The sequence below is a fragment of the Acomys minous genome, assembly GCF_964271855.1.
Source record: "Acomys minous genome assembly, chromosome: 1".
In the NCBI taxonomy this organism is placed as follows: domain Eukaryota; kingdom Metazoa; phylum Chordata; class Mammalia; order Rodentia; family Muridae; genus Acomys; species Acomys minous.
In genome coordinates this window covers 53,663,149-53,687,964 of record NC_140483.1, presented here as the reverse complement: position 1 = coordinate 53,687,964, position 24,816 = coordinate 53,663,149, and the positions used below count along the sequence as shown (strand labels likewise).

General features: G+C 51.8%; 1 protein-coding gene across 7 annotated transcripts in view; it reads left to right on the top strand.

Moving 5' to 3' along the window:
* KIF21B (kinesin family member 21B) overlaps positions 1-24,816 on the top strand; it is a 51,017-nt gene that overhangs the window by 9,467 nt on the left and 16,734 nt on the right. For 4 of the 7 annotated variants that reach the window (XR_014779951.1, XR_014779954.1, XM_084785612.1 and 1 more), the window contains exons 2-23: positions 5,332-5,554; positions 5,886-6,068; positions 8,122-8,271; positions 8,364-8,498; positions 8,859-9,029; positions 9,319-9,434; positions 10,185-10,380; positions 12,409-12,598; positions 13,549-13,612; positions 13,707-13,925; positions 14,288-14,369; positions 14,755-14,872; positions 15,591-15,782; positions 17,742-17,941; positions 20,396-20,503; positions 21,130-21,198; positions 22,007-22,239; positions 22,408-22,555; positions 22,791-22,985; positions 23,163-23,264; positions 24,324-24,489; positions 24,673-24,724. Coding sequence is in view for 3 of the 7 variants with exons in the window: in XM_084785612.1 (XP_084641738.1) it covers positions 5,332-5,554; positions 5,886-6,068; positions 8,122-8,271; positions 8,364-8,498; positions 8,859-9,029; positions 9,319-9,434; positions 10,185-10,380; positions 12,409-12,598; positions 13,549-13,612; positions 13,707-13,925; positions 14,288-14,369; positions 14,755-14,872; positions 15,591-15,782; positions 17,742-17,941; positions 20,396-20,503; positions 21,130-21,198; positions 22,007-22,239; positions 22,408-22,555; positions 22,791-22,985; positions 23,163-23,264; positions 24,324-24,489; positions 24,673-24,724 (3,312 nt within the window). In the remaining 4 variants the exon portion in view is untranslated. Of the gene's footprint in view, positions 1-5,331; positions 5,555-5,885; positions 6,069-8,121; positions 8,272-8,363; positions 8,499-8,858; positions 9,030-9,318; positions 9,435-10,184; positions 10,381-12,408; positions 12,599-13,548; positions 13,613-13,706; positions 13,926-14,284; positions 14,370-14,754; positions 14,873-15,590; positions 15,783-17,741; positions 17,942-20,395; positions 20,504-21,129; positions 21,199-22,006; positions 22,240-22,407; positions 22,556-22,790; positions 22,986-23,162; positions 23,265-24,323; positions 24,490-24,672; positions 24,725-24,816 lie in introns of all 7 variants that reach the window. The other 3 variants (XR_014779952.1, XR_014779953.1, XM_084785610.1) reach the window with 1 other exon arrangement.

Genomic DNA, 24,816 nt, shown 5'->3' with positions numbered 1-24,816 from the left:
AGCGGTGGAAGCGCAGCGACCTCAACCACCGTGCCAGATCCTGCCTCTGAAAAGCCTTGGCTGCACTGCCCTGCCTGCCGTTTGCCAAATGGCGAATAGGCTGGCTCTGTTCTGCGAGATTCCGGGGGCCTTTCGGAGAGGGGCCCGCGGACCTCCCTCCCTACAGGGCAGAGAGAAAGAATGGATGGTCTGCAGTGAGATTCACACTGTCCCTGGGCAGAAATGTCACATGATTATTAGGCTGTGAGCCTTTATTGATAATAATAGGCAACCGGGCTGCAGGGCATAGTTTGCCAATTTAATTGTTTTAAATGTTGCATTTTTCCACTCCCAGATGTTTTTATCTTTGGATATATTCTAATCATACAGTAATCGGTTTCACTATGCCTGTCTCGTGTACTTTGATCTTACACCCACCTCTTTTTCATGCTTCTGTTTCCTCCAGAATTCTGGTCTCCTCTTCCCTTCAAGTCTTATTTTTAAGTTCAAATACTACATATACAGGAAAACGTGATTAGGGTTTCCTGGGCCAACTTAGCAACTCTTGGATCTTTCAGCCCATTTCCTGCGAATAACATGATTCATTCTTGGCAATGACACAGTAGTATTTCATTGTATATTTGTACATTTTCTTTTAGCTGTTGATCTACTGATGAGCACCTAGGCTGATTGCCGTAATTTGGCCGTTCTGAAAAGCTCTGTAGTAAACATGGGTGTGCAGGCATCTCTGTGGTCTGCATTTGATTCCTTCTGGAATATACCTAGGAGTGGCATATCCAGACTGTAAGCTAGTCTGTCTTGATCAACTGAGTCTTTTTAAAATTCTTATTCTTATTCTTATTATCATCATCATTATTAGTAATTTTATTTATTTATTTATTCATTTTTAGATACCAGTTGTAGCCCCCTCCTTCCTCTCCTCCTGGCCCCACATTCCCTCCCTCTTTCCATATGCCCACTCCCCTACCCCTCAGAAAAGGGGAGCCCCCCTCCTCATCCCAGCACATCAAGTCTCATCAAGACTGGACACATCCTCTACCACTGTGGCTCAGCAAGGCAGCCCTGCCAGGGGGAAGTGATCAAAAAGCAGGCAAGAAAGTCCTTGTGAGGGGCAGCCCCTGCTCCCCTTACTAGGGGACCCACATGAAGACCAAGCTGCCCATCCGGTACATATGAGTAGGAGGTCCTAGGTCCAATCCATTCATGGTCCTTGGTTGGTGTTTCAGTCTCCATAAGTCCCCACCTCCGACCCCTGGGCCCAGATTAGTCGGCTCTTCAACTGAATCCTTCTTGCCTTCACATGTGCTTAAGGTACACGCCCCGCTCGCCTCTCTCCAGTCCTGGCCTGGCTGGTAGGTCCCAGGGCCCATGGTACAGTTGTAAAAACCTGGCCACTGACCCCTCTTTCATGCCACTGGGAAGACTACAGTTTTGAGCGGTTTCCATCTGTGCCCACACTGCTGTAAAGAGAAGCTTCTCCCTTCTGCAGGTCACTACTACTTTGAGGACAACCCACAGAAGGGACATCATCCAGAAAGGGACCAAGTGGAAGAAGGTGCTAGAAGGGAGGGTAATGCTGCTTTTAAAAAGCTAAAACTGTATAGATCTATATAGCCCAAGTGCAGGCTGAGGCTTGGGCATTGAGAGGCAGGACAGAGTCTCCTGTCTCTGGCCCTGTTAGGCTGAGGGTTCAAAATCTCCACCAGGCACCAGAGATGAGCTCAGCTGTCACAGGACAGTGTGCCCTCGAGGGCAGGGCAGCCCAGTTCCTGGGTTGGCGCTGCCTGGACATGTGGCGCTCAGTCCAGCTTTGACAGTGGGAGGAAGTCACTAGCAATGTGGGGGTGGAGTTTATAAGCAGAGGAAACAGCGAGAGAGGTAGGAGAGTGCCAGAGCGCCTGTGGTCTCAACCTGACCAGAGACCAGTGACAGCCTTGTTGTGACTTAGCTGTGGTTCCTGCTGGGAAGTGGGAATCAGTGCCCTAGCTCATATACCCTAGTAACGGTGGGTGTTGGCTGGCCCGCTACCCACACATGGGAACATCTGTGCGATCCTCATTCTTGGCTTGCACCCACAGCAGCTCATTATCCACACACACTCGCCCTTGTCCAGATCAGTTGTTCTAAGAGTTAGTGACTCACCCAGAGCCTATGTCTTCTGTCTCCCTTCCCCTTCTCCCCCCTCCCCCCCCCGCCCCGCCCCCGAGCAAATCTCCTCACAAATTGCATCCTGGATAGATACAGAACCCCTCATATCAGGATGCGTGGGACCAAAAGAAGAATCCCAGGGAGACCCCTACAACTCTTGGTACCTAAAGCCCTAGCTGACCCTCTCTGCCCCCTCCTAAACTGCTCTCTTCCACTCTCTCTCTCTCCCTCTTTTTTTTTTTTTTTTTTTTTTTTGGTGGGTTTTTGTTTGTTTGTTTGTTTTTTGAGACAGGGTTTCTCTGTGTAGCCCTGGCTATCCTGGACTCACTTTGTAGACCAGGCTGGCTTCGAACTCACAGAGATCCACCTGCCTCTGCTTCCCGAGTGCTGGGATTAAAGGCATGCACCACCACTGCCTGGCTACTCTCTTCTTCTTCTTCTTCTTTTTTTTTAATTTAAATTTAAATGATTTATTTATTTATTCTTATTTTACATAAAACCCCATCTGCATATCGGTCTGTCTTTCTGTCTGTCTGTCTATGTGGAGGTGTCAGATCGTCTGGAACTGGAATTACAGACAGTTGTGAGCTGCGTTGTGGGTGCTGGGAATTGAGCTTCGGTCCTCTGGTGGAAGAGCAGCAAGTGCTTCTTCTTTTAACCACTAAGCCATCTCTCTAGCCCCTTCCACCCTCTTCTCTGCTGCCCCCTTAGAAGCTCTGGGGACTGGCTACTGAAGACTTGGGAGGGCTCTGAGAGGAGGCCTGCTCCCTCTGTCTCCAGGGATGTTGATTCAATCTTCTCCAATCGCCGGCATTGCCATCTGCCTGCAGTAATTAAATGGTATTTGAACTGGATCCAGAAATCCCATCACGGGCTGCCACGTGGTGGGAGGGTGTCTTCAGGAGCTCATACTTGTCTACATAGTTGAAGGGTCCTCCCAGGCTGCTGCACTGTGCACTCACGTGCTCTGGGAGGAAGCATCCAGTTTTAGGCCGCACAGGCCCAGGGCAGAGCCAAAGCTCCGATTCCTATGCTCTGCCATGCCTCACTCTCTGCAGCTGCCTGTGCTCTCTCCCGGGGTGTCTGAGGCTTCCCTCCACTCTCCAAATCCTGGTCCTCAGAAGCAGTGAGTGTACTGCCAGGCTGTGGAAGGGCTAGTACATTCAGCCTGCCTGGGCTTGGAATGGCTCCTCATTGTCTGTGTCTCTGATGACACCATCCCAGTCTCCTTATCTGCCAATAGGACACTCGGAAAGACCCCCTGGGGCTTGTTGTGGGGTCAGGAGTTAAGATGCGTCAGTGCACAGGCATTGCCTGACATGCCATGAGTTTTGTGTGTGTCAGCTGCCGTAGTTAGGGCGGAAGTAAAAGTCAGGGTAAGGAGCCTGCTGGCCCTGAGATCTGGGGTGTGGGGAGTGTGGGGAGAAGTTTCTGGTCTAGAGGTCCAGAGAGAACAAATAAGAATCAGTTTGCCCTTTCTGTCAGGAACCAGTTCAGGAACAGGTGACAGACTGGGAAGCTGGGCTCCCATCTTGGTATGGCTCTCCCCACCCCCACTCACAAAACAAGGTTTCTCTGTGTAACATTGGCTGTCCTGGACTCGCTTTGTAGACCAGGCTGCCCTTGAACTCCCAGAGATTAGCCTGCCTCTCCTGCCTCCCGAGTGCTGGGATTAAAGGCATGCACCATCAGGCCCAGCTTGGTATGACTCTTAACAGTGGGGACTTCTTTGGGCTTCTATTTCTTTCTGGAGAGAGCCACTCACTAAAATGACTGTTTGCACCTCCAAGAAAACACTCCTGAAGAAAGCCAGACCCCCACATATGGGTAGAGACTGAGTGCCCGCCCCCCCTACCCACACACACCTGCCCCTCCCCAGTCCTCGTATCCATAGCAGAGTTACAGCAACAGGCTTGGGAGCGCCTCTTCACCCAGCTAAGAGCTCTGAGCGGGTCTTTGGGGGTTGAGTCAACTGGGAAAAGGACAAGATGGTGATTGCAGGCACTGGGCTCTGCAGCTAGGCGCCTCTAGGCCTTCAGTAGGTGCTGGTTCCTCTTGTCCCTTTCTTCTCTTGGTAAATGTTGGCTGAGGGAGAGGGGCTTGACAAGAAGCTCATTGTAAGTGCACGGCCTATTGGGCCACTTGTGTGAGCCCATGGCAGTAGAGCCTACCCCCACTCTTCTTTAGGATGGATATTAGAAGGGTGCTTTCTACCAGTCTCTGCACGCACATGCTTACCAGCTCAGGCTTGGTTGCCATGGCAACCTCATCATGGTGATGCAGCTTAGAAAAGGGAATGGGGCGGGGGTGGGGGGGGTGGCGGTGGCTGGATGGAGACAGTTCTGCCCATGGCTGGCTCCCCACTCCATACTGATGCCACTTCTCCCTCTACATAGGGATCCCTCCCCTGAGCCACGATCTGGGATGTGAGTCAAGCCCGTGGCTGGCTCGGTGTCCCCTCTCACTGCCTTGGCAGGGTACTTTTCACTTGACCTAGGCTGCCCTGGTTGTGTTTGGTTTTGGCCTCTCAGTCTTGGAAAGAATCAAAACTCGGGTCTGAGAGTAACACCAGGCCCTGGCACCTAGGCTGGTGCATTAAAGACCCTCACAGCCTCCACAGGCCATGGCAGAGGTTCTGGACTTCTCCCAGGGGATTGTGATCCAGAGCTGTGGAGAGTTACCTGGCCTGTCCTCTCCCCAACCTTGGCCCTAAGCTTTATTGCTCCAGAGTAGATACTGACTTCTGGGCCTCTGGGGGCGGGGCTGAGGGAGAAGTGCCTTCGCTCAGGGCTGGCCCCTTCACTCTCCTCTATGCAAATTTGGGCTAGCCATTGACGCATTCTCAGCCCCATCTGTACAACCAGGCAACTAAATAGATACCCTGAAGGTTTACCGCAAAGATCCCATGAATTAGTTTAGTTTATATAGAACGTACTTAACATACATTCAGGGCACCAAGAGCCCAATCAATGTTAGCAACTACTGGTTTGGGCAATACTCATATGCATTATTGAAGCTGTTCCGAGGGGCTTCCTTCCTACCTACCTACCTTCCTTCCTTCCTTCCTTCCTTCCTTCCTTCCTTCCTTCCTTCCTTCCTTCCTTTCCTGGCTTGTGGCGTAAAGAGAAACAAGTCTGTTCCACCCACTTGGACCTGACGCAGGGCTCTCTCCACCCTGGGCAGGATCCGGCCCCAGCTATCAAAGGAGAAGATTGAAGGCTGTCACATCTGCACCTCTGTTACCCCTGGGGAGCCCCAGGTCCTGCTGGGGAAGGACAAGGCCTTCACCTATGACTTTGTCTTTGACCTGGACACCTGGCAGGAGCAGATCTATTCGACCTGTGTGAGCAAGCTCATCGAAGGCTGCTTTGAGGGCTATAACGCCACAGTACTGGCCTATGGACAGGTAAGCCACCCCCACCCCCAACCAGTGAGCCTCTCAGCCTCAGTCCTCCCTGCACCCAGGCCAGGAGATAAGCCCAATAGAGAGAGAGGGCAGTTAGTCAAGGTCCAGCTGGGCTGTCTTGTCTGGCACCTGAGTTGTGGCTGCATGGCTGGTTAGCAGAGGCAGGCTTTTCTCATCGAACTCTGCGGAGTATGGCTCTGGGGTAGAAAAGGGTAACTGGGATCGGGGTGATGGGTGACAGGATTTGGTCCAGCCAAGGCTTGCTGGCTCCCCAGAGGGTACTGGTTACCCCCCCCCCACACACACACACACTCTGTCTTTGCTAATGCAGACAGGGGCTGGGAAGACATATACTATGGGCACCGGCTTCGACACAGTGACATCAGAAGAGGAGCAGGGCATCATCCCAAGAGCCATTGCACACCTCTTCAGGGGCATCGACGAACGCAAGCGGCGGGCACAGGAGCAGGGTGTGACTGGGCCTGAGTTCAAAGTCAGCGCCCAATTCCTGGAGGTACCGTGGCCTTGCAGGGTGGTCAGGAGGGAACTATGTTGGAATATAAGACCATGGAAGCTGGAGCCCCTACTAGTGCAAAAAAAAAAAAAAAAAAAAAAAAAAAAAAAAGAACCAAGGGAACTCTGGAGACAGCTATAGGAGATGAACTCCCTGCTGCTGGGAGTATCCAAGCAAGGGCTAGAGAAACACTTGGAGGGGGCTTAAGATCTCCTCAGACTGGCTGATTCTGGCTCTGACCTAGGGCAGGTCATGTCACCACTCTGAACTTCTTCTGCAAAGCGGGCTTGATGTCTCTCTTTCCTTAGGAGTTAGTGAGTCTGGCCTGGAAGCCTGCTTCTGTCTCTGACCTCTGGCCCTCATCAGGCCCTTCCTCTGTCACCACACATCTACCTGTATCTTTTGAGCTGAGATTCATCCTGGCCTTTCAGTAAAGCAGGATCTCCAGCAGGGGCTTTCCTTCATCTCTGGTCCTCCAGCTTTGGGAGGAACCAGCCTGTGCTGTGCATCCATGAGCTTTGGGGAGTACATGACGGGATCTCTGGTTTTTGTTGTTGTTGTTGTTGTTTTTAACATTTGGGCAGTGCTGACAACTCAGTAGTCCTGTAAATAGATGCTCTACCCTGGAGATGGCCTTCCTGGGGGAATGGTCCAGGAAGGTGGTCCACTTTGGTACTCACGGGAACCTGACTAGGCTCTTCTGGAACGTGTGGCTGGGCAGTTCAGATTCCCAACATCTAGTGTCCTCTACCAAGGAGCCCCACTCTGATGTGTTTTATGGGTTTGAGACCACCTGCTCTCTCACCTCCCAACCTTGATGCTTTTCCTGGATCTTGTTGGTCCTCATAGGGATGAATGGGGCTGGGCTTGTGCCACCCTGTGTCTTTCCTGTGCGCCATGGCTACTGCTTTCCCTATAAGGGATCTGTATGTTAGTCCTTCAGGTTACACCTGTGTATATGTACACATGTGTATATACATATGTGGTTGTGTACGTGTGCGTGAGTATGCGTGTGTGTACACGAATGTGTGCATGTGTGTGTATGCATGTTTGTGTGCATGAACGTGTGTTTTTCTAGCTGTCTGTGCATCATTGAGCTTTTCTGAGTTTTCTTCCCTTTGCCATCCTGTTGCCATGGAGAACTTCAAAGGACATGCTAGTAAATCCAGGCCAAAGGGGGAACCACAAGGGGTTAACTGATGCAGTGTGTCTACACCAATACAAGACACACAGACACCATGGCACTGTCTCCACCATCTCTTCCTTCTGTTTCCTCTTCCCCTTCCTGTGAGGTATTTTTGTCCTCTTAAGGCCATCAAAGCCTCGGATGTCTGAGGAAGGCTCCAGTGCCCCTCTTCCTGACTCTGTAGGACTCTATTGGCTGCTGCCCTTCTCCCACTCTGCCCGCCCTCCAGCCTTTGACAACACAGCCTCTCACCAGTTGAATTTTCCCACAGTTCCAATCTTCTAATCGTGGGAATCCCCTTGGCAGACATCATCTGAAATGGGCTGGCCACTCCTGGCCACCTCGCACAATGATCTTACAGAAGGCTGGGCCACAGTACCTATTCTTGCTCCCCCTGCTCCTGAGCATGGAGCAAGGCATGCAGCCACTCTTCCCCCATCCGAAGATGCCATCCCTTCTATGTCAGGGATGTCAGGGATGCCACAGTGGTCAGAGCAACAGAGCTCAGGGCACCGTCTCTCTGGTCTCTTAGAGATTTACCTTCCTTCATAGCTTTGTGCCATCCTTTCTAGCCTGGCAATATAACAAGATCCTCCCAATTCAGGCTCATGGCTTCCCCATGCCTTAACACCTGGGACCTGCATCCCTTTGACCTTGTCCTCAGCCTCCCTTTGGTGCTGAGAGATGCTGGATACTGTTTCTCGGGGAGTAGAGCAGCATGTGCAGCCTCAGGGTGACACTGCCGAGGAGGATCAGGGCTCAGCAAGTTAAACTCCAGGGCTTGTTCCCACTCTATCAAATTGAGAAGCCCTCGGGCCTCTGGGCCATGTACCGCATGAACCCAGCCATGGTTTCCTTCCATCCCAGCTCTACAATGAAGAGATCCTTGACCTGTTCGACAGCACCCGTGACCCCGATGCTCGCCATCGCAGGTCCAACATCAAGATCCACGAGGATGCCAACGGTGGCATCTACACCACAGGTGTCACTTCTCGCCTCATCAACTCCCAGGAGGAGGTGAGCATCTTTTATACGTGAGCATCCTTCCTTAAAGGCCAGAGCCCTACAGCGCCTGCATCCTGACTCCTTTCCTCTGCACTTGTTCCCAGCTGACTCAGTGCCTGAAGCAGGGAGCCCTGTCACGCACCACAGCCAGCACCCAGATGAATGTACAGAGCTCCCGGTCCCACGCCATCTTCACCATCCACCTGTGCCAGATGCGCGTGTGTGCCCAGCCTGACCTGGTGAGGTGCTCTTGGGGGCCCAAGAGCTACATGCTCTAGGGGTATCCTAGGGACAGGATAAGCGAACTGGGGGGGGGGGGGGGGGGAGGAGTGTGGTCTAAGCTAGAGCTCCAGAGGTGGGACCTGCCTCTATCACTCAATTTTCCTTTATTTTTCTTCAGCCTCTCACCCCATCTCCACAATGGGGTAATGGTCATTGGTCATGTATACAGTGTTTGCCCTTGGGTGCACTGCCCACATGAGGGGTTGCTACTGTAAAGCCTCTCCTCCCTCTTGGAGATGGTAGTGCTGTGAGGTGGGAGGCTAGCAGAGGAAGAGAAGGCAGGGCATGGATGAGCCAGATGTTACCTTCTGCCGCAGGTGACTGAGACGGTGACCGGGCTTCCAGACGGAGCAGCCCCCACGAGCACTGAGTATGAGACCCTCACTGCTAAGTTCCACTTTGTGGACTTGGCTGGCTCCGAGCGGCTGAAGCGGACAGGAGCCACCGGCGAACGGGCCAAAGAGGGCATCTCCATCAACTGTGGTCTGGTAGGCACACTGGAGAGTCACCAGCCCCAAGAGCCAGTCAGAAAGGCCCAGGCAGACTATGTGCTTCAATGACCACCTTTGGGGTTCTTCTAGGTTCTGACTGGAGCACCCAGAGTCACTCCTGTTGGCTCCTCCCTCCTTCCTTCACCCTCGAGCCTCAGTTTATCATATCAGTCTCTAAACCCACCCAAGGGCCTAAGTGCTGCTGGTGCAAAGGGTACAGATGGCTGGGGACTGTGGCCACTGCCTTCTGCGTATGACTCTTGAGCGCAGGCTCTTTCTCCCACAGCTGGCCTTGGGCAATGTGATCAGCGCCTTGGGGGACCAGAGCAAGAAAGTAGTGCACGTGCCCTACAGGGACTCCAAGCTCACTCGGCTGCTCCAGGACTCTCTTGGGGGCAACAGGTATCTGATGACCAATGTCCAGGAAGGGTGATGATGTTCCTGGATGGAAGATGCTGACCTGGACTTAGGGCCTGAGTCCTCCAGGAAAGGGGGGCGGTGCTTCTTAGCCTAGGCTGCAGACTCTGAGGCAGGAACCTTGAGGGGTTCAGTGACTTGTGGCTAGGTAGACTCAATTTCATTGTTCCTCAGCAGTGAGAGACAATCCTAGAGGAAGCCATATAGCCCAATGAGACAAGAAATGGGAAATGCCAGGCCAACAGAGAGGTCACACTTCTCTGCCATACTTTCATCTCCAGGCAGAGTGTTCTGCAGCTAGGCATCTCCCCTTATTGACTTATTCAAGAGTTTCCCTCTGGGCTGGAGAGATGGCTCAGAGGTTAAGAGCACTGACTGCTGTTCCAAAGGTCCTGAGTTCAATTCCCAGCAACCACATGGTGGCTCACAACCATCTGTAATGAGATCCAGTGCCCTCTTCTGGCCTGCGGGTATATGTGTAGGCAGAACATTGTATACATAATATATGAATAAATCTAAAAAAAAAAAAAAAAAAAGAGTTTCCCTCTGTTGTTATGGAAACTCTTAGCCAGGTGGTCCAGCATCCTACCTCCCATTTCTAGGTGCTTTAAGCATTAAATTGCATGGGGCTCAGGGCAGGGGGCTCGGAAGAAGGTCAGAATGAAACAAACCCCCTGCTTTGGAACAGTGCCCTGGATCTGACTTTGTCCTCACTCAGCCTGGTTGCACTCTTAGCCAGACCATCATGATCGCCTGTGTGAGCCCCTCGGATCGGGACTTCATGGAGACGCTTAACACGCTCAAATATGCCAACCGGGCTCGCAACATTAAAAACAAGGTGGTGGTGAACCAGGACAAGACCAGCCAGCAGATCAGCGCACTGCGAGCTGAGATTGCACGCCTTCAGATGGAGTTGATGGAGTACAAAGCGGTGAGCACTCCCAGGCTCCCTCAGACACTCCGACGAGGAGCTGATGCTCTGCTCCACACCCTGCCCTGTAGCATCCCGCGACCAGGTCCTGAGTGGGCCTCCCACCTTCCCAGCACCCAACCATCCCCATGTCTTCTAGACATCACTGTGCATCAGATGTGGTTCCCAGTGCTGGGTTTTATGGCAAATCCAATTCAGGCTAAGCTGTCTAGGTTTAGAATGCAAAGTCTAAGAATTAGAACACCCTGGCTTTCCAGCATGTGTGTTTGGTCAAGGGAAGGTGCTTCCTGGGGCCTTTTATGTCCACTGAATGTACTGTGTTGGACCGGGTGAGATCATTCCATTACAGTGGAGTCACTGACAGTGGGGACACACGAGTTGCCCAGCGTGCTCCACGGCTGAGGAGTCAGCCCACTTGTTTGCATGGTCAGGTAGGGCTTCACACAAGGGGCCATTCTTTTGGATTTTGAAAAACAAATGAGATATCAGCAGGAGGAGGCCGGCAGGCATTCTGGGTAGGATAGTAAGCTGTAGAAAATATAACAGAAAGGAGAAAAACAGGTGGTTTGAGGGGCATGTCTAATTCTGAATAGCCACGGCTGACGTCACCCACTGGTGACCCATAGTCTGAATCTGGCACACAGATGGGTGGGTTTGTACTTGGTTTCAGAAGAATGCAACTTATTTGACAAGTCTTCTGAGCATCAAGAAGGAAGTCTCAACTTGTGTGGAAAAATTTGTCTCTACCAACAACTGGCAGTATAGTTGGCTGGAGTGAGTAGCAATGTCATGGTTTATTATATGAAGAAATTTCATAATTCAAACACAAACGAACTGCACATTTATAGTCACATTCTGTTTGTAAGCAATTAGGAGCCACTGACTTCCTTTGCCAACTCAGAACACAGACAATTAGACTGAAGGCAAGGAAGTAAGGGCAAACTGCACTGCTGAGACTTTACCCTTATAACAGTCTCTCCTCTTTGACTAAGCAGGGACTATAGCAACATCTGTGGGCAAAAATAGAGGAAGACGTAAAAAGGTGAAAGTCATTAGTTTGCAACATTTAACTTTTTATTTATACATGAGACAACTTTGTAAGCCCAGTGTCTTGGTGATGGTTCCCAGTTTTGTTTTGTTTTTGTTTTTGTTTTTCAGCTTTAAGGTAGACAGTTTTGCTTTGTTTTGTTTTTTGGTTTTTCAAGACAGGGCTTCTCTGTGTAGCCTTGGATGGCCTGGGCTCACTTTGTAGACCACGCTGGCCTCGAACTCACAGCGATCCACCTGCCTCTACCTCATGAGTGCTGGGATTAAAGGCGTGTGCTACCACTGTCTGGTTTAAGGTAGACAGTTAAACACTGCAGAAATATCAAGCACTCAGGAGGCAGAGGCAGGTGGATCTCTGTGAGTCAAGGCCAGCCTGGTCTACAAAGAGAGTCTAGGGACAGCCAAGGCTACACAGAGAAACCCCATCTTGGAAAAAAAAAAAGTGGTGTCCTTTTTTAGCCTATCTGTGGCTTTTCTCCACTCCACTCCCCACCACTCCCTGTTGTCTTACACCCATGTATGCCGATTACCAGGCCCAGGTAGGGCGTTGTCACTTGGTTAGCATTCCAGGACAATGAAAGCGGTTGATAGAAAGGTAAGTCAAAAAGTTGGACTTTTATTTTTGTTGTTGTCAGAGAAGAATGGTTTTATATGTTTGTTTTTGTTTTTGTTTTGTTTTTGAGAGGAGACTTATGTGGTCCAGGTTGGCCTGGAGCTCACTTTGCCCGGGCTGACCTTGGATTTGTGATCCTCGTGCATCAAACTTTCAGGCACTGAGATTATAAGCAGTGAGTCCACAGCGGGCCCTCAGCCAGCCCCCATGTCCAGGGCTGTGTAAGGGCTTTGAGCCTTATAAGGAAACCTAGAGAAAGAGAGAGACCAGAAGTGCTACCCTGCCCCGGAAGAGGATTGTCACTGTACCCCTCCTGTGAGATTTAGCACCTGACCCCCCCTGACCCCCCCCACCTGTCTCCATGCCAGGGCAAGCGGGTAATTGGGGAGGACGGTGCGGAGGGCTACAGTGACCTGTTTCGGGAGAATGCCATGCTACAGAAGGAGAATGGGGCGCTGCGGCTCCGAGTGAAGGCCATGCAGGAGGCCATTGATGCCATCAACAACCGGGTCACACAGCTCATGAGCCAGGAGGCTAACCTGCTTCTGGCCAAGGCTGGTAAGTTGGGGCACAGCCGACTAGCTTGGAGCCAACAGCATGTCTCCTTACCCTTGGCGTTAAGCAGCTTCTAGCAGCCAGCCAATGTACAGATTAGTTGGTTTATGCATTTCCCCAACAATTTAGCATGACACACACACACAGCCTCCTTCTTAGGCATGTAAGAGACACACAGTACATTAGGCAGTGAGTGAAAATCCCCTCAGCAGGCTCTCCACGCACATCTTCTCTGCTTCCAGAAGGGTCCTTTCTGGGCAGCTGAGTGCGTGCTTTCCCACACTCTCTCAGTACATTTGTTTCTGACCTTAAACGCATTTGGATATATCATGTGTACGTGTGTGTATATATGCATTGCATTTTCTGTATATGAGATCATACTTTCTATTTTATGACTTCCTTTTTCTCGTTTAGCATCGTGTCTTATAAATCTCTGTATTCAAAGTCACTTAATTTTTAAACAACTACACGCTGCTCCATATGTGATGTTGAATAATTTATTGAACAGCTTCTATTGATGGGTGTTTACATTGTTTCCAATTTCACGTCATTACCTAACCATGCTTGGATATAACCATGATTAGGTTCAAGTATTTCCTTCACATAAATTTCCTTATGTAAAACCCTAAGTGAGCAACCACTCTGGAAGCACATGCAAGGCCACCAGTCTTAGAGCCATGGCCCCAGTCCGTGCTGCTGTCACATTTTAAAAATTATTTGTTTATTTATTTATTATGTATACAGTGCTCTGCCTGCTTGTACCCCTGCAGGCCAGAAGAGGGTATCAGATAACAGTATAGACGGTTGTGAGCCACCATGTGGTTGCTGGGAATTGAACTCAGGACCTCTGCAAGAGCAGTCAGTGCTCTTAACCTCTGAGTCATCTCTCCAGCTCTGTCACATGTTTTTTTGTTGTTGTTCTTTTTTTGTACCTGTCTATCTTCTCCGTCCAGGTGATAGCAATGAGGCCATTGGTACTCTGCTCCAGAACTACATCCGGGAGATTGAGGAGCTGCGGTAAGCCTGGTTACAAGGGAGCAGGCAGGATAGCTTAGGCCACGCCCATTTTACGTGCCTCACCTGACCCCGCCCACTCACTTTGTCCACACAGAACCAAGCTCCTGGAGAGCGAGGCCATGAATGAGTCCCTCCGCAGAAGCCTCTCGAGGGCTTCAACTCGGAATCCCTATTCCCTGGGAGCATCTCCCGCAGGTCCAGCCTTCGGGGGCAGCCCAGGCAGCACCATGGAAGATGCTTCTGAAGTGATCCGCAGGGCCAAGCAGGACCTGGAGCGGCTGAAAAAGAAAGAGGTCAGGCAGCGGAGAAAGAGGTGAGGGCAGTATCACCACCTCCCGGCTATAGCCAGAACATTCCAAGGTGGATACCCTCCAACACTCACCATCTGGGAAGGCTACCCCCTCCCCCCATGTTCAGGGAGGACCGCCCCTGGGCCATCACCAGTAATGTCTGGGAATTTCTCAAGTATTTACTCAATCTGGAGGAAAGATACTTATCCTACCTTCTCTTGTGTGCTTTCCGGCCAAGGTTAATCCCAGGAGATAGAGCAGGAGTCGGGGTGGGGTGGGGTGGGGTGTGGGGTGGATGTTGGAGAAGAATCGCCGGTTCTCAACAAAACCGCTGCCACCCTGTGGTGTTGGTCCCTAATCTGGCTCATTTTCATTCCATAAGCAGCCCAGAGAAAGAAGCCTTCAAGAAGCGGGCAAAACTCCAACAGGAAAACAGTGAGGAGACTGATGAAAATGAGGCTGAGGAGGTGAGGACCTCCCCTGGCCTTCCTCACCTTGGGTTCACCAGCATGTCCCTGTTGGGGTAGAGACCCCATCAATGTTATGGGGGCGGGGTGGGAAGCACGAGTTGCTTTTTAATTGGTCCTTGAGTTTCTTGATAATGCTTACTTGTTGCCATGGTGATCTCCATCCCTAGGGCCTTTGCCTCATCCCAAATGGATGATGCCAGTTAGACTGAGCATCTTCTACAAGGGCTGTGCCCAGGCTACTAGGAGTGGTGTTCCCTGAGGGGAGGGTACGGTTGGCCCCCACCCCTGCTGACACCCCTGAGGTCTTGCATATGGCCCAGTCTCTGCTTTGGGGCTCCCATCTCACTAGGCAGGTACAGCCCTAATGGTGCTTTCTGCCTAGGAGGAGGAAGAGCGAGATGAGAGCGGCTGTGAGGAGGAGGAAGGGCGTGAGGATGAGGATGAAGACTCAGGCAGTGAAGAGAGCCTGGTAGACTCAGACTCCGACCCTGAGGAAAAGGGTATGTCGGCTAGGGCTGGCCAGATGAGTTGCTGTGGCCAGTCTCCATGGTGGGACTGCTGATTAGAATTGAGCTCCCAAGGAGCAATTCAAATGGATCTGGGTGGGGTCAGACTGCCTGTCTAGGCACGGCTGAGTCCTGTAGGAGAAGCCAACAAAAACAGTAATGACAAATGGTAGGAAGCTCTTAGCTCTCCTTATGCGCCCACCACTGTGCTCAGTTTGACCCTTCACAAGGCTTGATGGACCCAGTGTTCACTATTACTTTATGCAAAGCCATTAGGTTCCCCTGAGTCAGCACTGAACATGTTCAGAGCAGTTCCCGACCCACTTTGGGGGATTCGGAGACGGGTGTTGAATGACTTTGGCTGGTGCTAAGACCCTCTTCTCTGTGTGGAGACATCTGTCATCTCTGTCCTGTTGTCATCTCTCACCCACAGCCCGACAAAGGTGTTCTGAGGCTCTTTACTTTCCTCCACCCAAGCAGGGTCCCATGCCAGCAGGCATGGTGATGGAGGTCTATCGACACGCTCCTGAGCCCCACTGTGCATTTCTGAGGCTGCTCATTAAATGTATTGCCTCACCTGGCAGCACTCCACCTACCTTCCTGGTCACTGCTGACCAAAGGATGCCCGCAGCCCTGCCCCCGACCCGGCCAGTTTGCTCCCTAGCCCCTGCACCTGGCACGGGGCTGAGTCTGGCTCTGTCTGGCCCCACAGAGGTGAACTTCCAGGCGGACCTGGCGGACCTGACCTGCGAGATTGAGATCAAACAGAAACTGATTGACGAGCTGGAGAACAGCCAGCGGCGGCTGCAGACACTCAAGCACCAGTACGAGGAGAAGCTCATCCTGCTCCAGAACAAGATCCGGGACACACAGCTGGAGCGTGACCGTGTGCTGCAGAACCTCAGTGAGGCCTGCGCCGTGGTGCTTCTCTATTTTGACCCCGTGTCCTGTCAAAAGACACCGTAGTTCTGATAAAGCCTGACCTCCTGAGCAGGGACCTCTGAGCGACACGCTGTGGCCTTTGGCCCGTAGTTAAAAAGTTCTTGTGTCTAACCCAGGTTCTCTGCTACTTTTGCTTTCAAATGACATTTAGGGTGTGTGTATGTGTGTGTGTGTGCATGTGTGCGTGTGTATGTGTATGTGTGTGTGTGTGTGCATGTGTATGTGTGTGTGTGTGTATGCGCGCGCACACTCATGTGACATAGATCTCATGTAGAGATCAGAGGACAACTTGCAGAAGAATTCTGTTCTCTCTCCGCCATCTGGGTGCCAGGGATTGAGTGTTGATCGTCAGGTTTGGCAGCAAGTGCCTTTATCTGATGAGCTGTCTTCACAGCTCCCCAGCCCTTTTTTGAGACAGAGACAGAGTCTTGCTGTGCAGCCCAGGCTGGCCTCAAACTCCTGCCAGTCTTTCTGCCCCAGCCTCCCTGGTAGATAGACAGGGGTGCCACTATGCCCCCCCACTCTCTCTGTCTCCTTCATCTTATAGATTAAAATCTTTAATCCTTATCCTTTGTCTCCCTAGGTAAGTGACTAAGATATCCGCTTCCCACTATATTCAGTTTCTAAGACTTCTCAAATTGTGCCTCCTCCTCCTGCTCTGGAGCCTACTCAGCCTGTGATTCATTTCCTCATCCACTTACTCAGCAAATCTTAGCTGAGCGTCTTTTAGAGAGCAGGTGTTATTCCAGGGACTAGCGTTGTTTTAGTGTATAAAATCCCTCTCTTGGAGTGCACACTCTCGGGGCATACAGAATAAAGTACGCAGAATTGCTAGTAGGGATGGAACCCCTAAGCTGGTTGGGTTTTTGTTGTTGTTGTTGTTTGTTTTTTAATATGGCAAGGAAAGGAGACAGGGGCAGTCAGGGGAGGGCACTGAAGGCTATATAGAGAAGGGGACTTTGGAGTAAGGCTTGAAAGAGGTGGTGCATCACAAGAGCAGAACTAGCAATGGAAAGAACATTCTAGACAGAGGGAATGAAAGCTGTTAAGGCCCTGAGGCAACCATGCGCCCAGCACATTGGGTGGAACAATGTCTAGAGTAGTCACAGAAGGGTCATATCTCTCAGGGAATGGTGTGTGCCTGCTGTTGTGATATGCTGTCTTTTTTTTTTTTTTTTTGGTTTTGGTTTTTCGAGACAGGGTTTCTCTGTGTAGCCTTGACTGTCCTGGACTCGCTTTGTAGACCAGGCTGACCTTGAATTCACAGAGATCCGCCTGCCTCTACCTCCCTGAGTGCTGGGATTAAAGGTGTGCGCCACCACCGCCACCCAGCTTGAAATCATTTTTAAAACATTTTTGCTATTGTATGGGAGGATGAATGTGAAAGCTAGATCACTTAGGGGGCAGATTGCATTGGTGGTAAGCTGTGGTCAGGGTCAGGTACCCAAGATGATGTGTAGACAGGAGGCATCGGGGATACAGGAGCCGTGTCTCAGGATGGGAGCCTCTGGACCGGAGGCGGAGTAAGAGGTTCAAGTCAGCTTGGTCTCGGACCTGCTCAGTGGAGATGTCTGTTCGCAGTTCAGGTGGGAAGTGTCTGGGTGAGGGGCCAGCGTATGCCTTCTGCTGCAGTCACACGTGACACCCGCTCTTCTTGTTAACCTCCTTCCTGCTGGCACCACCTTTCCAGAAAAACCAAAGTCTCAGTCTGAAAACACAATTGAGCAATTGAATGTGCGAGCAGGAAAGGACCTAGGGGAGTGGCTGAACCCACATCCTCATTGTGCAAGTGAAGAAGTAGGCTCAGGCGTGGGGTCAGCTGTAAAATCAGAACCCAGCACCTGTCTTCCTAGTGAGCCCACGTTGAGTGGGGGCCATGTGGCGCGTGCCTCTCTCTGACACGGCTTTTCGCTGTTCTCAGGCACTATGGAGTGCTACACGGAAGAGAAGGCCAACAAGATAAAGGCAGATTATGAGAAGAGGCTGCGGGAGATGAACCGGGACCTGCAGAAGCTACAGGCTGCTCAAAAGGAACATGCCAGGCTGCTCAAGAACCAGTCCCGCTACGAAAGAGAGCTGAAGAAGCTGCAGGCGGAGGTAGCTGAGATGAAAAAGGCCAAGGTAGGCAGAGGGTATGCCGAGTGCGGCCTCGGGGCCTATGCTGTGTCTTAGAACCCATATTCCGCATTAAATACTATTGCTGCCATCAAGTGTGCATCTTCCACTGATCACACAGTATCCCCCTGCCCCAGCCATGCACACCTGCCTAGTAACCTTATTCCGGTACTGGGCTCATTGCAGGCACCCTGCTCAATGCTGCCCCCTGTGTTGGGAATCTGTACTACACAAGAAAGCCTTGAACCCTTGCCTCTAATCATAGTTATAATTATACATATAATCATGGCCAGCTCTTAGCTAGGCATATTACATGATTGGTTACATAGGAAAGGAGAGTGCCATTTCCGTGTGTTCCTGGAGATTTGAGGCTCGGAGAAGGCAATTCCTGCTGCTAGGACGTATTACTGGGATGCAAATTCTGCCTTTGGTGTGTATTCTTGGTGGCTATGGGTTCCCTTTTCTACCTTGCCACAACAGTCTGTAAGATCTGAGTGTGCTCGCACATGTGGTCGCGCTGTCTCTCCCTGTCTGTCTGTCTGTCTGTCTGTCTGTCTGTCTCTGTCTCTCTCTCTCTCTCTCTCTCTCTCTCTCTCTCTCTCTCTCTCTCTCTCTCTCCCTTTTCGAGACAGGGTTTCTCTGTGTAGCCTTGGCTGTCCTGGACTCATTTTGTAGACCAGGCTGGCCTCCAACTCACAGCGATCTGCCTACCTCTGCCTCCTGAGTGCTGGGATTAAAAGCGTGCACCACCGTGCCTGGCCAGGATCTGCTCTCTTGATGTCAGTGGCTCAGGTCTTAAACTTCCGGTATCTGGTTTCAGGCATGGTTTCAGCTCCTGCTTGGGCTCCGTAGAACCTTGCTCTGTGTATATCCTCCATCACTCTTGGACCTTGCGGCCACAGTCCTTAGCTTCTGGTGTCTCCCAGCTCTCCACAGCCCTGGCCTAATCTCTGGGGCTAGCCCCCTAATGAAGCCTGGCAAAGGTGGTAGCCCCAGCAAGCTGAGTCCCTTGGGGATGGAACAGGAGCCATTAGTAACTATGTCTTTACTGCTGTCGTGAATGATCCTAACCATTGAACACAGGAAAGAGGCACAGGAAATGGAACTGTACCTGAGGAGGCTCTGTCCCCAAGCAGGTCCAGGGCCTCCATCCACTGATGAAGAAGTCCCCTACTTGCTGTGATCAGTCCAGCATGGCCCCAGAGAGCACCATTTTCACTTTCTCCTTCAGTGCCTCCACTCTGTAAGACATGATGCCATTGACAGTAACCGGACATGGGATTCAAACACCCACAGAGTCCCCTGGGCCCCTGGAACCCTTTGGTAATGCAGAGAGGCCCGGCTGTCTGTAGTTCACTGTGACCCCGGGGGCTTCTACAGGTACTACTGAGGCAACCTTGACACACTTGCCTTTGTTCGTGCCCTATTGTCCATCTGTCTGTGCCCCCCCCCCCCAACTTCTTCCTGGTGCCTCTTCTGGGTAGCCCTGACCTCTCCTTAGCCAGCCCACCATCTCAAGGGGGCTATGACTGTGGAAAACCTCACAAGGGAACACTCTCATGGGGTTCTGAAACTTGGAAAAAGAGCCAAACACCAAGACGTGGTCCAAAAGGCCGAGGAGGAATCCACAGCTGCGCATGCTCTTTGTCCTTAGACTCAGATGCCCTTCTTCTAGGGCCAAGTCTGTCCACTGGACGACACTCTCGTGACGATCCTAGGGTTATCCCAGGGGTGCCCTAGCAGGGGTAGAAAGAGGATCCGCTAAAGACAGCAAACAGAGCCTGTGTCTTGGGGACCTTAACAGGGTGAGGGCCACAGCTTCAGGGTCCCCTGGCAGGGCATTGGTGTCTCAGTACTGAGGCTCATTTCAGCCTTAGTCCTGTGCCTGGAGTGCACTCACTCACCACCTAAGAAGGATGGATGCAGCCACACGTGCAGGTTATACCGATGAGCCTGGAGCTGGGACATGAGATGACCCAGCTCCAAGTCTCAGAACTGCAGAGCATTTCTAGCCACTCTAGCTGCGGCATTGCTGCCAGCCATTCCCAGCTCTGAGACTGCTAGTCATTTGTCTCAAAGGCTCATTCCTTTTTTTTTTTTTTTTTTTAATAAATCAGGAGAGATGCCTTTCTCATAAGAGTGTCATAAGAACGGATCCTGCCATGCATTGTGTCACTGTCACTATGAGATTGGCCCTGGAACCTCAGCCAGGCTGAGGACAGTGGCTTTTAGTAGGCCTGGGGTAGACTTTAAGTGGGAAGGCCACTTCTTTAACAACTTGTCAAGGTATGGTAGCTCCTGAGGACAAGTGGGAAGGAAACTGTATCTTTCCGACCTCCAAAGTCAGTGCTGCCTAGAAGGCTGCACCCCCGACCCGTGTCCTCACAACCAGCCTGAGAGGAGGCACATGGGCCACTCCTGCCCAGCCCTCCTCACCGGCCTTTGCCTCTGCCATCCCAGGTGGCCCTCATGAAGCAGATGCGTGAGGAACAGCAGCGGCGACGCCTGGTGGAGACCAAGAGGAACAGGGAGATTGCCCAGCTCAAGAAGGAGCAACGGAGGCAGGAGGTGAGAGCCCTGTGGAGCTTCCAGGCCTTCCCCCATCACCTACCCCCCTTCCTCCAGTTCCTCCTGTTCCAAATGACTACAGCCATGCTTGGAGCAGAGTGCAGCTTATCAGAAAGGCAGAGCCACTGATGGCTTCTGTCCTGGCCCCTATATGTCCAAGGAAATAACTTGTGTCCAGAGAAGGGCATGAATTTGGACAAGGTCACTAGGAAAACCAAACACATGGAACTTCAGGCCCAGGAATAGCCTAGGAAAACTGGGCATCATAGACCTGGTTCGTGTTCATGATAGAAGAGAAGAGAAGGCCAGGAGGATGCCCTTGTGGGTACCATCTTACTTATAGTTTGACTGGGTGAGACTTACCCCACACAGAAAATCTTGGGCTTTTGGCTTCAGAGGTACCCAGCCTGTCCCCAGTCCTGTCTGGACAGAAAGTGGTGATGCACACCTTTACTCCAGGCACTCAGGAGGCAGAGGCAGGTGGATCTCTGAGCTTGAGGCCAGCCTGGTCTATAGAGTGAGTTCCAGGATAGCCAGGGATATACAGAGAAACCCTGTCTTTAATCTCCACCTCCAAAAAAAGAGGGTTGGTGGTGGCTGGATGTGGCCCAACCTCTTTCTTTCAGTTTCAGATACGGGCCCTGGAGTCTCAGAAACGCCAGCAGGAAATAGTCCTGAGGAGGAAAACCCAGGAGGTGAGTGCTCTCAGCAGGCAGGCTGGATGTAGGGCTTGCCCTGGTTCCAAGTTGCTCTGGAGAAGGGGATAGGGGTGGGGGGAACGGTAGCAGCCCATGCCACTTGTGGCCTGGCTCTCCTTTCATTAAGCACAGAGTGCCAATTTTTGTAGCAGCCTGTGAGAAATGACTTCTCAATCAGGGAGCCGAGCCTAAAAGGCAGAATAATAATCTTATCTTTAGTGCCTGGCTAGTTATTTTTTTAAAAAGAGCAAAATCGAGAAAGAAAAAAAAAAAGAGCAAAAAGGGCTAGAGAGGTGGCCCAGTCATTAAATTACTCCCCACATAAACATAAAGACCTGTGTTTGAGCCCCCAGAACCCACATTAAAAACTGGGGCATGGGGGAGACAGGTGGATCCCAGAGCTTGCCGGCAGCCAGTCTTAACTAATTGGTAGGCTCTAGGGTAATTGAGAGACACCGTCTCAGAATGTCAAGGGGAAAGTAGTAGAGCACGATGCTCGATGTTCACCTCTGACCTCCACACACTTGGGAACACGTGTACATGCATAGCCAGATGCATATATGCATACACACCCATAAAATACATGAGAGGGGGGTGGGGTGGAGAGAGACACGGACAGAGACAGAGAGTCATGTTTATTTTACATTGTAGACTTCTTAGCCCTTGACAGCCCCAAGCTCAGGCCAGCACAGATCTGCCTCTATTCTCCCCCAACACCCTCAAGCCACATTTTCCTCACTTTCCCCGGGCTTCCTTGCTTACTGGGTCCCCCTCTTCTCATCCTCACTTCCCCCCCACCCCCCAGGTTTCTGCACTGAGACGCTTGGCAAAGCCCATGTCTGAGCGAGTGGCCGGGCGTGTAGGATTGAAACCCCCCAATTTGGATTCTGGGGCTGAGGTGTCTGCCAGCACTACCTCCTCGGAGGCTGAATCGGGAGCTCGCTCTGTCTCCAGCATAGTGCGTCAGTGGAACCGAAAAATCAACCACTTCCTGGGGGACCACCCTGCAGCCAGTGTCAACGGCACCCGCCCAGCCAGGTGAGCAGTATGAGTGGTGCGGGTGGGCAGGACCAGAGTGAGGGAGTGTGAAGGTTAAGGAAGCTTCTCTGCTGCCTGGGCTGTCTGAGTCAGGCTCCGTGAGGGAGCTCAGTAGAGCTGCAGAGGTTCAGAGCAGTCAGCCAGAGCCCCTTTGCCTCTGCCTCCCAGGAAGAAGTTCCAAAAGAAAGGAGCCAGCCAAAGCTTCAGTAAGGCGGCAAGACTCAAGTGGCAGTCCCTGGAACGGAGGATCATCGACATCGTCATGCAGAGGATGACCATTGTCAACCTGGAGGCTGATATGGAGCGCCTCATAAAGGTGCAACCTCCCTGCCCATCTCTCTCCCATCCAGCTCTCCACATGTCCAGTCACTGCCCACATCTCTGGCTCCGCACTCTTTCCCCTATCTCCAACCCCTCCGCTCCTCCTGCATGTTCTGACCTCTGGCCGATCCCACACAGGTGGGTGGCTTGGTGTAGATGCTGTGGGCCTGTGCCTGAGATGCCTCCTCCATCACTTTCCTCCTCACCTAATTCCTGCCCCCCTTCACCAGAAAAGGGAGGAGCTCTTCCTCCTACAGGAGGCACTGCGGAGGAAGCGGGAGCGCCTGCAGGCTGAGAGCCCAGAGGAGGAGAAGGGACTACAGGAGCTGGCTGAGGAGATTGAAGTGTTGGCAGCCAATATTGACTACATCAACGACAGCATCACTGACTGCCAAGCTACCATAGTGCAGCTGGAAGAAACCAAGGTGCCCACAGGATCCAGCCTGGCTGGGCGGGGGTTGGGGGGGTGGGGGGGGCGGATAGCAGTGAGTGGGCTTGCGCAGCCCTGTGTGACTGGGTTTCTGTTTTTTGTTTTTTTGTTTTTGTTTTTGTTTTTTTTGTTTTTTGGTTTTTTTTTTTTTTTTTTTTTTGGTCTCCTAAAGGAGGAGCTGGACTCAACGGACACGTCGGTGGTCATTAGCTCCTGCTCTCTGGCTGAAGCCCGCCTCTTGCTAGACAACTTCCTCAAAGCATCCATTGACAAGGTGAGCTGGCAGCTCCCCTGGGACAGGGCACGTATCACACACCCTTGGGGGGTGAAGCCCATGGGTTTGGCTCCTTCCCTCCTGCGTCATTCACAGGCTGGGACAAGCTACTGAACCTGCAAGCCTCAGGTTCTGTGGCTATAAAACCAGACCGTTGACAGTACAGGGCTTGTAGCTGGTTGTGCGGAATGCTGCACGTTAAGGGGCTTGGCGTACTACAGAGCTTCAATTAAAGGGGACCAGGCCCAGGCCCATCCACAACAGGACTAGGCTTGGGTCTGTTGGAGGTAGAGGGAGAAGTGTGTGTCCATCAGGGGTTGGGGAACAGGAACAATGTTACATTCCACCTCACCCCACCTCTTGCCTACTAGCACACCTGGAGTCTTTGGGCCCACCTCCTTAATCAGTGGCCAAAGAATATGTTTCCTTCTGTCCTAGGGCCTGATCTCTGGGATAGACACCAGCCAGTGTACACATAATTAACTGGAAAGAGGTTGGGAGGCCACCCTGCCCGACTCTTAGCTAGACCCCAAGTGGCTTCTCAGTGTCGCTTTGTGTCTTAGGGGACTGTATTAGTGTGTGACAGTTGCCATGGCAAAATGTTGCAGACTGGGCGGCTGATGCAATAGGGATTTACTAAGTCTAAGATCCAGGTGTCAGCGGTGTGCTTTTTTTCTGAAGCTTCTCTCTACTGTAGTTGCCTTCCCATGTCTTCAAATGCTCTTCCCTCTATGTGGCTTGTCATCATCTATTATTATAAGGACATCAGTCATACTCTATTAGGCCTCGTATCCTTATGGCCTCGTATCACCCTGATTCCCACTCTAAAGAACCTGTCTCCTAGTAGAGTCACATGTTGAGGTAACATGGATTGGGATTTCTACATATGAATGAGGGATCATGACATGGGTTGGGGCTTCTGCATATGAGTGAGGGTCGCAAGTCCACCCGTAACAGAGCATACGCTAAGTCACTAATATGTGTATAGGAGTCTAGGGGCTACATCATCAACCGCAGGCCAGGAAAAGGGTAAGCCCAAGCCTTGCTCTTTGCCTCCAGGGACTACAGGTAGCACAGAAAGAAGCCCAGATTCGGCTGCTGGAAGGACGCCTAAAGCAAACAGACATGACAGGCGCTGCCCAGAACCACCTGCTCCTGGATGCTTTGCGTGAGAAGGCCGAGGCACACCCTGAGCTGCAGGCCCTCATCTACAATGTGCAGCACGGTATGCCTAGGTGTGGGGAAGGCCCTCGGGGCTCCCAAAGCTCCCCTGCCTCAGGCTCCTCTCAGAAGCCTTGGTCTAATCCTAGTGGGTAAGATGCTGGAGACAGGCTGTGACCCCGTTTCCCCATACTCTGATAGGATCTCTCAACCTCCTTCTTCCTTCTTTCTTCACTCCCTCTCTCAGAGAATGGCTATGCGAGCACAGATGAGGAAGTTTCAGAGTTCTCTGAGGGGAGGTGAGTTTTCAAGTTAGGGAGTCAGTGGCTGCCTCACAGCATGTGCCTGGGGGGGTGGTGGAGGAGGGGCTGCCACAGGGCCCCAGGGCTGA